General features: G+C 65.6%; 1 protein-coding gene across 8 annotated transcripts in view; it reads left to right on the top strand.

The window, feature by feature from the left end:
• NAV1 (neuron navigator 1) overlaps window positions 1-14,409 on the top strand; it is a 78,734-nt gene that overhangs the window by 58,128 nt on the left and 6,197 nt on the right. For 4 of the 8 annotated variants that reach the window (XM_075521989.1, XM_075521988.1, XM_075521993.1 and 1 more), the window contains 21 exons: window positions 4,039-4,177; window positions 4,390-4,687; window positions 5,121-5,814; window positions 5,930-6,382; window positions 6,586-6,627; window positions 6,805-6,956; window positions 7,614-7,784; window positions 8,365-8,417; window positions 8,587-8,610; window positions 8,704-8,781; window positions 8,987-9,070; window positions 9,256-9,367; window positions 10,044-10,165; window positions 12,017-12,213; window positions 12,313-12,475; window positions 12,616-12,790; window positions 12,994-13,091; window positions 13,218-13,313; window positions 13,480-13,639; window positions 13,738-13,973; window positions 14,057-14,211. In XM_075521989.1, coding sequence (XP_075378104.1) covers window positions 4,039-4,177; window positions 4,390-4,687; window positions 5,121-5,814; window positions 5,930-6,382; window positions 6,586-6,627; window positions 6,805-6,956; window positions 7,614-7,784; window positions 8,365-8,417; window positions 8,587-8,610; window positions 8,704-8,781; window positions 8,987-9,070; window positions 9,256-9,367; window positions 10,044-10,165; window positions 12,017-12,213; window positions 12,313-12,475; window positions 12,616-12,790; window positions 12,994-13,091; window positions 13,218-13,313; window positions 13,480-13,639; window positions 13,738-13,973; window positions 14,057-14,211 — 3,702 coding nt within the window. Of the gene's footprint in view, window positions 1-1,055; window positions 1,163-4,038; window positions 4,178-4,389; window positions 4,688-5,120; window positions 5,815-5,929; window positions 6,383-6,585; window positions 6,628-6,804; window positions 6,957-7,613; window positions 7,785-8,364; window positions 8,418-8,586; window positions 8,611-8,703; window positions 8,782-8,986; window positions 9,071-9,255; window positions 9,368-10,043; window positions 10,166-12,016; window positions 12,214-12,312; window positions 12,476-12,615; window positions 12,791-12,993; window positions 13,092-13,217; window positions 13,314-13,479; window positions 13,640-13,737; window positions 13,974-14,056; window positions 14,212-14,409 lie in introns of those variants that run through there. The other 4 variants (XM_075521996.1, XM_075521991.1, XM_075521990.1 and 1 more) reach the window with 4 other exon arrangements.

Raw genomic sequence — 14,409 nt, 5'->3', positions numbered from 1 at the left:
GCTGCCTGCGGGAGGTACCACACCACGCCGGGGCGGTGTCACCGCCGGCCTCCCGGCCGTGAGCTCTGGCCAAGGGCTGAGAGCTGCTGTGGTGATGGTGGGTGCAGGCAGGGCCTGATCGGTGGGGACGGGGATGGTCGGGCACCGAAGTCGTGCGTCCCTGGCCCTCCCTGCCGGGCCGTGCTGCAGCACCTCGCCTCGCCTTGCTGGGGCAAGCACCGTGCAGCTGAGCGACGGGGCTGCGCGGTGAGAAGGGAGCCAAGAGGCGTTGCCGTGGCCGTTGCTTGGCCGAGGAAGGCGCGAGGAAGGAATTACTTATTTCCCAGCCCGCAGGGACTGGGTCTGTTTTGCCAAGGCTGCAGTTAACCCTCTCTGCCTGCCGCGGCCGGGCTGGTGAAGGTGTCCCCGGTGTCACCGTCCCGGCGAGGACCCTGCCCTGGGGCGCAGCTCCTGCTCTGATGCGAGAGAAAGAAAGAAGGACAGAAATAGGTTTTTTGGTCGATGAAGCGCAGAGCGGTGCAGCCGTCGGTACCCTCGCAGGAGCTGGGGCTGCTGGGAGCAGCCGTCCCCGCACCCCGCAGGGCTGGGCAGGGGCAGAGCCCCCCGCGGGACCCACAGCGGGAGGTGGTGCCTTCGGGCAGGGGGCTTGGGGGGCCCTGAGGCCAGGTTGAGGGGCGGCCTGGGAGGCACTGGTGCCACATCGTGGGCTGGACTGGGGGGCACTGGTGCTGCCTGTGGGGACGTGAGTGTGCGCTCGGGGGCTCTGGGGGCAGCTGGGGGGCCCCGGGCTGAGACTGGGGGGATGTTGGGCTGAGGCTGGGGGGGCAACAGGGACAGGGGTGGGGGTCACGGGCTGGACTGGGGGGCACTGGAGCTGGATGTGGGGACATGGCCGTGGGGCTATGAGCTGGGGGGGGGGCACTGGGACCGGCGGGGCTGGAGCCGGGACCCCGGGCCCATCCCGGCGGGGGTCGGGGCGGGGCTCGGGGGCAGCGGCGGGGGGAAGCCGGGCCGGGCCGGGCCGCTGCCGCTTTAAGGCGCGGGCAGCGCGGGGCGGTCCCGCCGCCGCCCCTCCCGCCTGCGCCCGGCGGGGCCGCGCTGCCGCGGGCAGCACCATGCTGCGGGCAGGGAGGCCGCGCCGCGCCCCGCGGCTGGCCAGCAGGTACGGGCACGGGCACGGGTACGGGCACGGGCACCGCACCGGCACCGGTACCGGCACCGAGCGGGGCGGGGCGGGCGCGCTGCGGGCGGGCGGCCGGAGCCCGGCCCCGGCAGACAAAGCCCCGCGCCCCGGGGCCGCTCCGCGGGCGGTGCTTTGTCTCGGCCGCGCCGCGGGGGGGAAGGGGGCGCGGGGGGGCCCGGGCAGCGCGGCCCCGCCCGGCACCGCAGCATCGGGGCGGCTCCCCCGGGCCCGGGAGCGGGACGAGCCCCCCCGCCCCGGCCCCCGCCTCGCACCTGCAGCGCGGCCGGGCCGAGCCCCCGCGGGGCTCCCGGGGCTCCGGTACCCCCGGCCGGCGGAGCTGACCCCGCCGGGGCGGGGCGGGCACCGGGCTGCCGGGCTGCGTGCCCGACTGGCGGCCTCCGACGCAGGGTGCGGCGGGGCCGGCAGCGGAGCATCCCCACGCAGCCCCTCGCACCGCGGCCGTGGGCCGGGTCCATCCCGTGCTCCCTCCGGGGTGCAGCCGTCTCCTCGGGTCGGGGTCGGGGTGTGCATCACCGGGGCCGTGTCGGGACCATTCCGGCCGGTGGCGGGTTCCCGCTCGCCCGGCCGGTGCCGGGGAGCGCAGCAGGACGGTCACGCTGCCGCAGCCCCCGCCTCGCTGCCACCGCTGTCCTTGAGCATCCCTTCCCTGGGAGCTGGTGTGGGCCGAGGGGTGCAGGGCTTGCGGGTGTCCCGGCACATCGCTGCCTTCAGGGTGGGTTTGGTGTGGTGCCGGCTGAAGGGAGGTGGGGAATTGCTCTGCGTAAGATGGAGGGGCTGGAGCACAAAGCAGGAATTGAGTTTTGACCCCAGCGTGATGCTGCGGCACGGCTGCCCCCCATTTGAGGTCTGTGGGAGGCACTCGGGTAGCCTCAGCCGGCAGGGACCGGGGTGCCAGGGCTCGGCCGTGCTCCGAGAGTTTGTGTTTGCCGAGGGGCTGTCAGTGCTGCGGTGCAGCCTGAGTTGAGGCTTTCCTTGCTGTGCCGGCTACAGCATACGCATGCCAGTTTTGGGGACCCCTCAGTGTGCCAGCCATGTGCCCCATAAGAGAGCCAGAGATGCCCCACAGTGGGCAGCTGGCTCCCAGGACTCACCCCATGGCTTGAGGGTTTTTGGGATGTCACCTGTGACCTTCTGTGTTGCCCTTTCTTGGCATGGGGTTGCTAAGGAGGATCTGGGGTCACCTCCTGCCCCGGTTCATCCCCGACCCTGTGCCTGTTTCACCGGGGCTCCCAGGTGCCTGGGGCCACGGCCGCAGGGGCTTCCCATGCGAGGCTGGGAGAGCATTTGGGGTTTGCCCTGCTGGGCCACGAAAGCCAAGGTGAAGAGACCCAGCACCGTGTTTGGCCACAGCCACGTGCCCGCAGCATGCAGCTCACCAAAGCCCTGCCTCGCTCCCAGCGCTGCCTGCTGTAAGGGTGATGCCAGCCTGGGAGAGGAGCTTTGCTTCATGCTCTGGGGTGGGAATTTCTGCCCTGGTGGGAAGTCACCCCCAGCACAGGTGCTGGTGGTGGGAGATGCTTGGAGCCGGGCAGCCCAGCAGCAAACCCCGGGCACGTGGTCATAATTAAATCCCTTCCTGGGCAGCAGTGCCTGCGGGGCTCTGTCCCAAAAGCTGCCACGGGGACGCAGGGGGCTGTGTCTATCCTGGCTCTGGCCAGTCCCCAATGTCTGAGAAGAGCAGGGTACGTGGGGTGGTTGGAGGGTGCTGGAGCTGCCTGCATTGCTCCGTCCTGGGGTTTGGGCATCGCGGGGTGGGGGTGGCTGTTGCTTGTGCCCTGGCACCCTGGTTGGTGGAGGTGCCCAGCAGGCACCCTCTCCTCTGCCAGGCCACGCAGTCCCGTCCCCAGCTCAGCCAGGGTCAGAGTGTCAGTTGGGTAACGCTAAGTGGCTTCACCACCTACTGGGGCTCTGGTGCTTGCTGGGCTACTCCTGCACCTCTGTGGCCCCAGTGTCGGGGAACAGGCATCTCTGGCAGGGACTGGGGCTGGCCGCAGCCCCCCGGCTCTGCTCCCCTTTCCTACGCCGCTGCTTGTCACCCCCAGCCTCTCGCAGCCCCCTCGGAGGCTGCAGGGCCTCGCTGACCTACTCAGCTGCTGACCTGAAAGGGGCTGTGCTCATCCTGCTGGAAAATGCTCTGTGCCCGTCTGTGCCGGATTGCCGTGGGCACGGCCCCGTGCTGCGGAGCCGGCTGGGCCCATGGGGTGCTCAGGCAGCTGCCGCCCTGGTGCGGTGCTGACTGACGGCCCTGAAGATGGGTTTGTGCATGGTCCACTGAGCCCCTGGCATGGAGCAGCCGCCCTGGCATAGCAGCGGTGCCTGTACCTGCTGCCTGTGCCCGCTGTGGATGCTGGGTGCTGGAGAGGGGGGAGCAGAGTGCGGCGAGGCGGTGGGTGGGGGCCCCCCGAGGAAGGGTGGATGCTGCAGGGCGGCTGGTTTGTTTGCTCCAGCTGGTCCCTGCCCTTTCCGGCAATCCTCCTGACCCTCTTGGTGGGGCAGGTCTCAGGGGGCTTGGTGCCAACTGCGGTGCTGCCAGCCCTGCTGGCGTGGGTGCTGACCTCCCTGTGCTGGGCAGGTACCCTCCATCCCCAGAAAACCCTCACAGGGGCCTTACTGGGGAAATGCGGGGTCACTGGGGCTTGTGTGCCAGCGGGGCACCGAGCCTTCACCAGGCTGGGCTGGAGCCAGCCACAGCCGCCGAGTGCCAGCTCCCTGCCGTGGCCCTGCAGCGGGCGCTACTGGGAGCTGACGTTTGCGGCAGCCCCTGGAACAGGGAAATACCACGGGTGGCAGGACCCGCTGGGCAGGGGGGTCTGACGCTGTGTCTGCCCTTGCAGCTGGGATGAGAGCAGCTCCATCAGCAGCGGCCTCAGCGATGCCTCTGACAACCTCAGCTCGGAGGAGTTCAACGCCAGCTCCTCACTCAACTCCCTGCCCTCCACCCCCACCGCCTCACGCAGGAACTCAGCCATAGCGGTAGGTGCCTGCGGCACCCAGACCCTTCCTGGCACCAACCCTGGCTTGGTGCTGCCACCTCTACGGGAAAGAGGGGATGGAGGGTGCTGGCGTGGGGAAACTGAGGCACTGCACAGGGTGTCTGGTGCATCCCTCTCCCAGCTGGCTGGTGCTCCCTGGGGATGGGTTTGGGGTGGGTGCCAGGAGTGCCCCTAACTCTGCTCTGCCCACAGCTGCGCACGGACTCGGAGAAGCGCTCGCTGGCAGAGAGCGGGCTGAGCTGGTACGGCGAGGGTGAGGACAAGGTGCTCAAGAAGCTGGACTACGATAGCAGCAGCCTCAAGATGGAGCACGGCTCCTCCAAGTGGCGGCGGGAGCCCTCGGAGGGTGGCGAGGAGGGGCCCAAGGGCAGTGAGCTGAAGAAGCCTGTCAGCCTGGGCACTCCGGGCTCCTTCAAGAAGGGCAAGACTCCTCCGGTGGCCGTGACCTCCCCCATCACCCACACGGCCCAGAGCACCCTCAAAGTGGCAGGTGAGACCCAATTCGGACAAGGTCCAGCTCCTCTGATGGGGAGTGGGTTGAGTGATGTCTTCATGGGCCTTTCCCGAGCACGTTGGCCACGGGACGCCCTGTGGCTGTGCTTGGACCTGGCAGCTGGACGTGAGCTGGAGGGGGTGGCAGGGCTGTGCATCCTTGCAGGCAGGCTGGGGGTCTGGCCCCACGCTAAGCCTTTCTTGCCCAGGGCTGTACCTGCCCCATGGCCTCATGGCCATGTGCCAGGCTGGAGGCTAGCTGGCTGCACCAGGGGCCTGGCCATGGCTCTGTCCTGACTCCCAGGATGGTGGCACGTCCCTTCTTCATCGCATCCCTGCATGTCCGGTGTCACTGTCCTATCTGGGCTAGTTCACACCCAAATGTCCCCAAAGCCACCTGGGACGCTAATCCGTCCTTCCCTGCCCACCAGGCAAGCCTGAGACCAAAGCCACCGACAAGAGCAAGCTGTCTGTGAAGAGCACAGGCCTGCAACGCTCCTCCTCCGATGCTGGCCGTGACCGTGTTGCTGATGCCAAGAAGCCGCCCTCGGGTCTCACGCGCCCCTCAGCCTCCAGCTCCTTCGGCTATAAGAAACCAGCTCCTGCCACTGGCACGGCCACCGTCATGCAGGCTGGGGGTTCGGCCACGCTTGGCAAGATCCAGAAGAGCTCCGGCATCCCCGTCAAGCCAGTCAGCGGGAGGAAAACAAGCCTGGATGTCTCCAATGCAGCCGAGCCCGGCTTCCTGGCCCCAGGGGCTCGTTCCAACATCCAGTACCGCAGCCTGCCCCGGCCAGCCAAGTCCAGCTCCATGAGCGTGACCGGTGGCCGTGGCGCGAACCGGCCGGTCAGCAGCAGCATCGATCCCAGCCTGCTGAGCACCAAGCAAGGCAGCATCTCAGTGTCACGGCTCAAGGAGCCGTCCAAGATTGGCGCTGGCCGTGGCACGCCGGCCCCCGTGAACCAGACAGACCGTGAGAAGGAGAAGGCCAAAGCCAAGGCAGTGGCACTCGACTCTGAGTGTGGGACGCTGAAGAGTGTCAGCTCACCTGAGAGCACCCCAAAAGCCCAGGCCAACCTCCCGCCGGCGGCCAAGGTGGCTGAGCTGCCCCCCACGCCTCTCAGGTACGAACCTTCCACCTCCGAGGGCAGCAGGTGCCTGGCACGGCTGTGCTCAGTGCCCAGCCGTGCCCTGTACCCAAGTCTCACCTGCTTCCTTAACCTGTTTTCCCCCCTCCAGAGCGGCTGCCAAGACCTACGTGAAGCCTCCCTCGCTGGCCAACTTGGACAAGGTCAACTCCAACAGCCTGGACTTGCCCTCCTCCAGCGAGCTGCACCCCCCACACACTGCCAAGCTCCAGGACCTGCACCCGGCCGGTGGGCACCTCGCGCCCTGCTTCAGCCCCAGTCCTGCCCCCATCCTCAACATCAACTCGGCCAGCTTCTCCCAGGGCCTGGAGCTCATGGGTGGCTTCAGCGTCCCCAAGGAGGGCAGGATGTACCCCAAGCTCTCAGGCCTGCACCGCAGCATGGAGTCCCTGCAGATGCCCATGAGCCTGCCCAGTGCCTTTTCAGGGGGCAGCACCACCACCCCCACCCCTGCTGCCGCACCCCCCGCCAGCACGGAGGAGGAGGAGGAAGAGGCAGGGGAGCTGGGCTGGAGCGGGAGCCCTCGGCTTGCACATCTGGACAGGTATGGCTGGAGGGAGGGCATGGGGCTGCTGGCACACCTCCGTAGGCTCAGATCCCTCCCTGCTGCCCTGCTATGACCTTTGCATGCTTCGGGGGCTCTTCCTGCGACATTTCTGGGGAAAAGCCCCCTGCCCTGTGGCTCAACCCCCATGGCACCTTCCCTCGTCTGTGCAGGGATGTCACTGATCTTTCCTTCCCTTCCAGTGCCAACCGCGACAGGAACACGCTGCCCAAGAAAGGGTTGAGGTAAAAGAGCCCGAATCACTTTTGGATGGCGCTGCGGAGGGAGGGTGGGCATGTGGAGCTTTCTGCTGGGGGCTGGTGGTGCCCTCCACGCCAGGGAGGCTGGGCCACAGTGCAGCGGGCAGGAGCCAGGATGGTGCTGGTCCACCTCACCATGCCGGTCTCTGCTCCGCTCCCCAGGTACCAGCTCCACTCCCAGGAGGAGGCCAAGGAGCGGCGCCATTCGCACGCCGTCAGCAGCGGGCTCCCCGAGTCGGATGATCAGCAGGAGCTGCCCTCGCCCCCTGCCCTCCCCATGGCGCTGGTCGGGAAGGGTCCGCTCACCAGCATCGGTCAGTGCCCTCCACTGCCAGCCCCCTTCTGCTTGCAGCAAGTCCTGTCCCTCCTGCTCCCCATTGCCCTGTGCTCCCCGTGTGACTTGCTGATGCTGCCTGGGATGCTGCTTTTCTCCTTGACACCCCCAGCAGCCCTAATGCCCAGTGCCTGGTGCTTTTGGCCAGGGATGTCCATCACCTCTGCTTCAGGGCGTCTCATCCACATTTGGGGCTCTGCCCACGGCTCTCTGCTCCTCTGGGGGTGCCTGGCAGGGGAAGGGGTGAGCCCTGCCCTGCTCTTGCCAGGACCTACGTGTTCCTGGAGGGTTTGGGGGGTCCAGACAGATGGGTTGGGGCTGCTGGTGAGGAGCAGCGGGTGATGAGGTGTTCCCCTCCTGCACCCGGAGGTGACAGCCTCTGGCATGGTGGTGCCCACTTTGGCCCAGGGCGATGGATTTGTTTCTCAGCCCTGTGGTTACCTTGGTGCTGATGTCCAGGTCTTCGGAGCGTAAATCTGCATTTTAGCTTTCCCCCAGCCCCCCTGCTTTGGGACCACAATCCTTGCTTCCTCTCCGCATCCCAGCTCTTGTGGATTGCTCCCAGCCCTGCGTCCCCATCCCAATCAGGTCCCTGGTGTGGCTCTGACCCTGCCTCTCCCTCGCCTTCTCCTTGCAGTGAGCCCCACTGCCGCCACAACCCCGCGGATCACCCGCTCCAACAGCATCCCCACCCACGACTCCACCTTCGAGCTGTACAGCACATCCCAGATGGGCAGCACCCTCTCCCTGGCCGACAAGCCCAAGGGCATGATCCGCTCGGGCTCCTTCCGGGACCCTGTGGACGATGGTGAGAGTGTGCTGCGCTCCTGCCCCAGGCGAAGGGAGCTCCCGGGGCGGGGCGGTGGGGCTCCCTGCACACTTGTCCCTTCCTTCTGGCGCTGCTGCGGCACTGTCGGATGGGTTGGTGTGTCCCGTCCTCAGCATCAGAGCAGGGGATGGCAGCCCCGAGGGGCCTGGTGGACCCCTCTGCGCTGGCATCTGCTCTGGGCCACAGCCTGCCCTGACCCCTGTGGGTGCCTGACATCCCTGGGTTGGCCCCAGGATGTTGTGGCACCGGGCGGTGGGGACCCAAACAGCCAGGGAGGGTGGCAGAGCCCCTGGGCTCAGCCAGAGAGGAGGGTGCAGGTGGAGGGTGCTCCCCATACCCTGCTGCACACCACATGCCCAGGGAGGTCATCAGCCACGTGCCGAGAAACGGGCAGTGCTGAGCAGCTGCCATCCCACCCTTGCCTCTCCCGGCCCCCTGCAGAGCCCCCCCCCCGACTGGGAGCTCCATCCCCTGCACCCTGCTACACTCTGCACCTGCAGCCCCTGGGGATGCTGCTGGCCAGGGGCACCCTGACGTGCCGGGTTTTATTCTATTGCAGTTCATGGATCGGTGCTGTCCCTGGCCTCGAGCGCGTCCTCCACCTACTCCTCCGTAAGAGCCGCCTCCGTGCTGCGCCGCTTTGTGCATGGCTGGGGGGGCCCGGGTGGGAACGGGGGGGCTCTGTGCATGCCTCTGCCTCGCGCCGAGCCTGTCCGTGCCTCGCTGCCCTCCTGACTGCCTGCCTCTGTCTGTCTGTCTCTCTCTGCTCTCGCGCTGCCAGGCTGAGGAGAAGATGCAGTCCGAGGTGAGCCCGCACCCCCTGCTTGTGGCCCGCCCCTGCCACCACAGCAAGGGTGAGCACCTAGCCCCTCTCACTCCCTTCACTCTCTCCCCACAGCAAATCCGCAAGCTGCGCCGCGAGCTGGAGTCCTCGCAGGAGAAGGTGGCCACCCTGACGTCCCAGCTGTCTGCTAATGTGAGTCCCTGCGGGACCCACCGCTCGCTGCAGGACATGCTGCTCTGTGTCCCTGCAGTGTGCAGGGCTGGTGCTGGTCTGCACCCACGAGAGCCTTGATTTCCTCTCTCCAGCCTCTTGCATCCCACACCCGGCAGTGGGTGCTCACCCGGCTATGGGTGCTCGCCCAGGCATGGGTCCTCACCTGTTTCTCCACCTCTTCCAGGCCAACCTGGTGGCGGCTTTTGAGCAGAGCCTGGTGAGCATGACGTCCCGCCTGCGGCACTTGGCTGAGACCGCTGAGGAGAAGGTGGGTGCTGTTGGGGTGCCAAGTGAGCAGTGGGGGGCACTGGCGGTGCGGGAGGGTGCTCATGGGGCTGGGGGGATGCTGGACTTGGGTGAACCTGCTGCAGCACTGCCCGCCCCAAGGGTGCTCTCAGGGTGGGCCCTGCGCCATTGGAACACACTCTATGGTTCCTGGCTCTGCTCCCCCAGGACACGGAGCTGCTGGACCTGCGAGAGACCATCGACTTCCTGAAGAAGAAGAACTCGGAGGCCCAAGCTGTGATCCAGGGTGCCCTGAACGGCACTGATGTCACCCCCAAAGGTAAGGCATGGCTTGGCAGCCCACTGCCATGGGGGTTTGCAGCCCTTCCTGAGTCCTTCACCCAAGCCCAGCTGGGCTGCTCCTGCCTAGGGCTGGCACAGGGTGCTGGCACAGGGCCCCAGGGCACCCCTCACTCCGGTGTGATGTTCAGATGGGAGGCAGGGTCCCTGGGCAGCAGCTCTTCCCCACCTGGGACCCCTGAGCACCTGAAGCCAGGGTCAGACAGCCAGAGCTGTCACTGCAGGAGGTCTCGGTGCTGGTGCCTGGGGGTGACAGGATGGCTGTCCTCCCTGGGGCACCTCTTCACCGGGCCCTTTGCTGACATCCCAGTTTTGGCTGCTGATCTTGGCTTTGTTCCCATGAGTGCTGTTTCTGGCCCTGAAACCTCAATGTGAGTGCAAGGCGCTGGCAGGGAGGCTGGCGTGGGACAGGAGCGAAACGATGCGTGCTCTGGGCATCTCCCTGGGGTTTGGGTTCACTGTCCAGAATGGCAGTGCCTGTGTGGTGTCTGAGCCCCACGTCATCTTATGAGGTGGCTCTGAGAGCTCAGAAGGTGTTTGGGTGGGAGAAGGGAAGGGGTGCAGGGAGGAGAGTGCAGGTGGCTCTGGCATTGAGGCAGATGCAGTTTGCTGATACCTCTTTTCCCGGTCTCTCCTGCTTTTCTCGCTGGCCCCAGAGCTGCGCATCAAGCGGCAGAACTCCTCTGACAGTATCTCCAGCCTCAACAGCATCACCAGCCACTCCAGCATCGGCAGCAGCAAGGATGCTGATGCCAAGAAGAAGAAGAAGAAGAGCTGGGTGGGTTGGACAGGGTGCTGGGAGGAGGAGCGGGGCTTGGGGAGCCGCTGGCAGGGTCTCGCTGAGGTCAGCCCCACAAGCCAGCTGCTCTTGGTCTACCTTGGCATTGTGGTATTGGTTCCCTGTGTCCCGTGGGGACAGCACTGGTGAAGAGTGTGTAGCCACCATGGATTTGTGTCTTGATGTGCCAGCTGGGACTTCTCCAGCCCCTCTGGGAGTTTTTCAGCCCTGGTCCTGCACGCCTGCTCCCTTGTGGTTTCCCCACGTCTCCCTTCTGCCCATGTGGGATGCCGGACACCTTGGCCAGGCAGCCCCTTCCCTGCACCAAGCAGCTCCGAGCTGGATGCGTGATTAAGTCTTGCTTTGTTTTGTTTCTCTCCCCCTATGCTGACCTCAACCCTTTTTTTCCAGGTGTACGAGGTAAGTCCTACGCTGTCCCCTCCACCCCATGCTGTGCCCAGCCAGGGCCCTCGCTCCATTTTGTGGGACGGTGCTCATAACACTACCCATCCCATCCATCCCACTGGCACTAACCCCCAGCATGGGCCATCCCGGGGCCCCAGCCAGGCTGCACACACCTTGGCTGCTTCCTTTGATGTTAAGGCCAAAATATGCACCCACGTGGAGGGGCTGAACTGCCCCGGCTGGCCCTGAGGCAGCAGGAAGGGCTCAGATGGGGACCTGTCCCATGGATGGGGACCTGTTCCTTGCCTGGGGAAGGCAGGCACTCTCCTGACTCCCTGTAACCAGATCTTTTGGGGTGGGGACCTCACTGCAGCCCTGCCTGAGGCACCGGCGTGTGGTGCTGGCCGTCTACGTGTTGCCAGGGCTGGCCCGATGTGGCCCCAAGTGGCTCTGTCCCTGTTGGGACCCATGTAGGTCCCAGTGCTCCCCTGCTCTCCCGCCATCAGCAGAGCCTGACACCCACCTTGTTTTTTATGCTGAAATGCAACACTTTTGCTTTTGGGGACACACCAGCCCAGCCTGCCTGGTGCCTGTGGGAGTTGGGCCAGATCTTGCCTGCTCTCCATCCCCTCTTCCTCCCACCTCCCCTTGGAGCAGGCCCTGGCCCTCCAGGGGACACAGTGTGAGCCCAGGGTGCCCATCCTGCTGCTCTCCCGCAGGCTGGTGGTGCGTAAGCGGGACCCAGGCCCGGTTTGGCCCCTGTGCAGTGTACATCCACCCTCCCTGGCCTCGGCACGCCGCTCACCTGCCCACTGCTCTGTGTGTGCTGTGTGCATGCTGCATGCCCGGCCGGGACCCCCAGTGACATCTCGCAGGGGGCTGGCTGGCCCCCTGCGCTTCCAGGAGGACGCCACAGGGCAGAGGGGGATCTGGGGCTGAAATTGTCCCCTTGCACCAGGACCCCGGCTCTGCAGTGGCTGGAGGGGGGGATGTCCCCCTAAATGTTACTTGCTGGGATGGCTGTGGTGGGGTGAATGTGAGGATGGATTCAGCCCTTCCCGATGGACCAGGGTGCTGGTGCAGTGCCTGAACACCCTGATGCAGGTGCTGGTGGGGAGCAGGGCTGGGGGAAGCCTGACCAGGACATGGGGCCCACTCTGTGGGGCTGTTTGGTGCCGTCCAGGCTGGGGCTGGAGTGTTACACAAAGGGCTGTGCACCCCTGTCCTTCAGCTGTGCCAGCAGAGCGGGGTCAGGGCAGTGCCTTTCCCAGGGCAGTGGTAGGGCACAGTGCTGCCTCGGTGATGGATGTGGTGTTACTGGTCCCAGCTCAGACCATCTGTGGGTCCTGGGCAGACGGGGGCACTGGGGCAGGACCGGGCCAGGTCTCCGCTTGCAAGGCTGCACTGTCGGGCTGTCTCTAACAATAGCATTTCTGTCTCCCATAGCTACGCAGCTCCTTCAACAAGGCCTTCAGCATCAAGAAGGGACCCAAATCAGCCTCGTCCTACTCGGACATCGAGGAGATCGCCACGCCGGACTCATCAGCCCCCTCCTCCCCCAAGCTGCAGCATGGCTCTACGGAGACCGCCTCACCTTCCATCAAATCCTCCACATCCTCTTCCGTGGGCATCGACACAGCTGAGTACGTGGGGTCAGGGTAGGCAGCATGGGGTGGGGAGGGCCAGTCGTGGGCGCTGCAGGCTCCTGCCATGGACACGTGCAACTCTCTCCCTTGGCCCAGGCTCTTCCAGGCCCACAGTGAGGGCGAGCCAGAGAAGAAGGAGGTGTCGGAGCTGCGGTCGGAGCTGTGGGAGAAGGAGATGAAGCTGACGGACATCCGCCTGGAGGCCCTCAACTCGGCCCACCAGCTGGAGCAGCTGCGGGAGACCATGCACAACATGCAGGTGAGGACCGCTGCCAGAAGCCTGGCTGGCTCTGAGCACCTGGCTGGCCACAGTCCCTGCATCCCGACAGCCGTGCTGCAGCCCCGGGATGCTGCTGGCATCCATTTCCTCACCCTGTGCCGTAACTGGTTCTCCCCCAGCTGGAGGTGGATCTCTTGAAGGCCGAGAACGACCGGCTCAAAGTGGCTCCGGGGCCCTCAGCAGTGCCAGGCTCCGTTCCCGGCCACGTCACGAGCACGTCAGCCTCCTCTTCACCACGGCGCTCCTTGGGTCTCACCCTCGGCCATGCATTCAGCCCCAGCCTGGGGGATGCAGGTAGGGGTGGTGGAGCTGCTGGCAGATGGGGAAGGGCTGGGACAGAGACGTGTGTGTGGTGGGAAAGTGCTGCTGCTCACCTGGAGGCAGCTGTGCATGGGGATATGTTGTGCTGCCGGTGCCACGATCAGCCACAGCTGGGCATGGTCAGGCCCAGTGGCTTGGTTCTCCCTGCTGGCACAGCCTTACTGCTCTGTCCCTAGACGTGTCCCCCATGGACGCTGTCAGTGCTGGCACCCTGAAGGACGAGCTGACGCTGCGGATTGTGGTGCGCATGCCGCCCCAACACATCATCAAGGGGGTAAGTGTGGGCTGTATGGGGAGCCTGACCTGTCCCAGTGCCATGGCCCTGGGCAAGGGGCAGAGAATGCCTCTCCGGGCCTGGATGCAGTATCCCAACTCTGCACGCCTCTGCCTTGGCTCCTAGGACCTCAAGCAGCAGGAGTTTTTCCTGGGCTGGACCAAGGTGAGCGGGAAGGTGGACTGGAAGATGCTTGATGAGGCTGTCTGCCAGGTCTTCAAGGTAGGAGCACGAGGACCCCTCTTTTGAGAGCCTTCCTTTTACATGGCTCCACCATGCCTGATGCTCCCTGGCCCAGGTCATTACCAGGGTCTCCTGGAGCTGCTGAGCTCTGCTTGCTCCCTGCCAGCCCTCAGGGGCACTGACAGCCCTGTCCTTGTCCACGTAGGATTACATCACCAAGATGGATCCTGCTTCCACGCTGGGGCTCAGCACCGAGTCCGTCTACGGCTACAGCATCAGCCACATCAAGCGAGTCCTGGACACAGAGCCGCCAGAGCTGCCGCTGTGCCGCCGGGGCCTGACCAGCATCGTCGTTACGCTCAAAGGTCAGTGTGGCATAGAGCCTCGATCACTGTCCCGTCTTCCCTCTGTCTCACGGTGTCGTGGGGTGTGAGTGGGACGTTCAGCCCTCCCCTGCCTGCAGGCTTGAAGGAGAAGTGTGTGGACAGCCTGGTGTTTGAGACGCTCATCCCCAAGCCCATGATGCAGCATTACATCAGCCTCCTGCTGAAACACCGGCGGCTCATCCTCTCGGGACCCAGCGGCACTGGCAAGACTTACCTGACCAATCGCCTGGCCGAGTACCTGGTGGAGCGCTCGGGTCGGGACGTCACCGAGGGCATCGTCAGCACCTTCAACATGCACCAGCAGTCCTGCAAGGTGAGGGCACGCAGCAGCCAGAAGTGTCCCTGTTGGCAGCCATGCCGCAGCCCCACGTGTGACACCCGGCCTGTTCGTTGCAGGACCTGCAGCTGTACCTCTCCAACCTGGCCAACCAGATTGACCGGGAGACGGGCACAGCAGACGTGCCACTGGTGATCCTCCTAGATGACCTCAGCGAGGCGGGCTCCATCAGCGAGCTCGTCAATGGCGCGCTCACCTGCAAGTACCACAAATGGTGAGAGCCCCACTGCACCCTCCTCCGGCACAGTCTCCCGGGCGCACGCATGCTCCCCACTGCTCTCGGCAAGATCCCTGGGCTCGTGGAGATGAGGCTGCATGGCTGCACGTCTGCTGTGCTCAGATCAGCTCTGCCACGGGCGGGGGTGATGCAGGGTGCTTTTTCTCATGGATTCTGTCTCTCTGTCACTCACTC

The sequence above is a fragment of the Mycteria americana genome, chromosome 20 (genome assembly GCF_035582795.1).
Source record: "Mycteria americana isolate JAX WOST 10 ecotype Jacksonville Zoo and Gardens chromosome 20, USCA_MyAme_1.0, whole genome shotgun sequence".
Lineage (NCBI taxonomy): Eukaryota > Metazoa > Chordata > Aves > Ciconiiformes > Ciconiidae > Mycteria > Mycteria americana.
The sequence above is the reverse complement of the archived record's forward strand: the minus strand, read 5'-3'. Positions and strand labels throughout refer to the sequence as shown.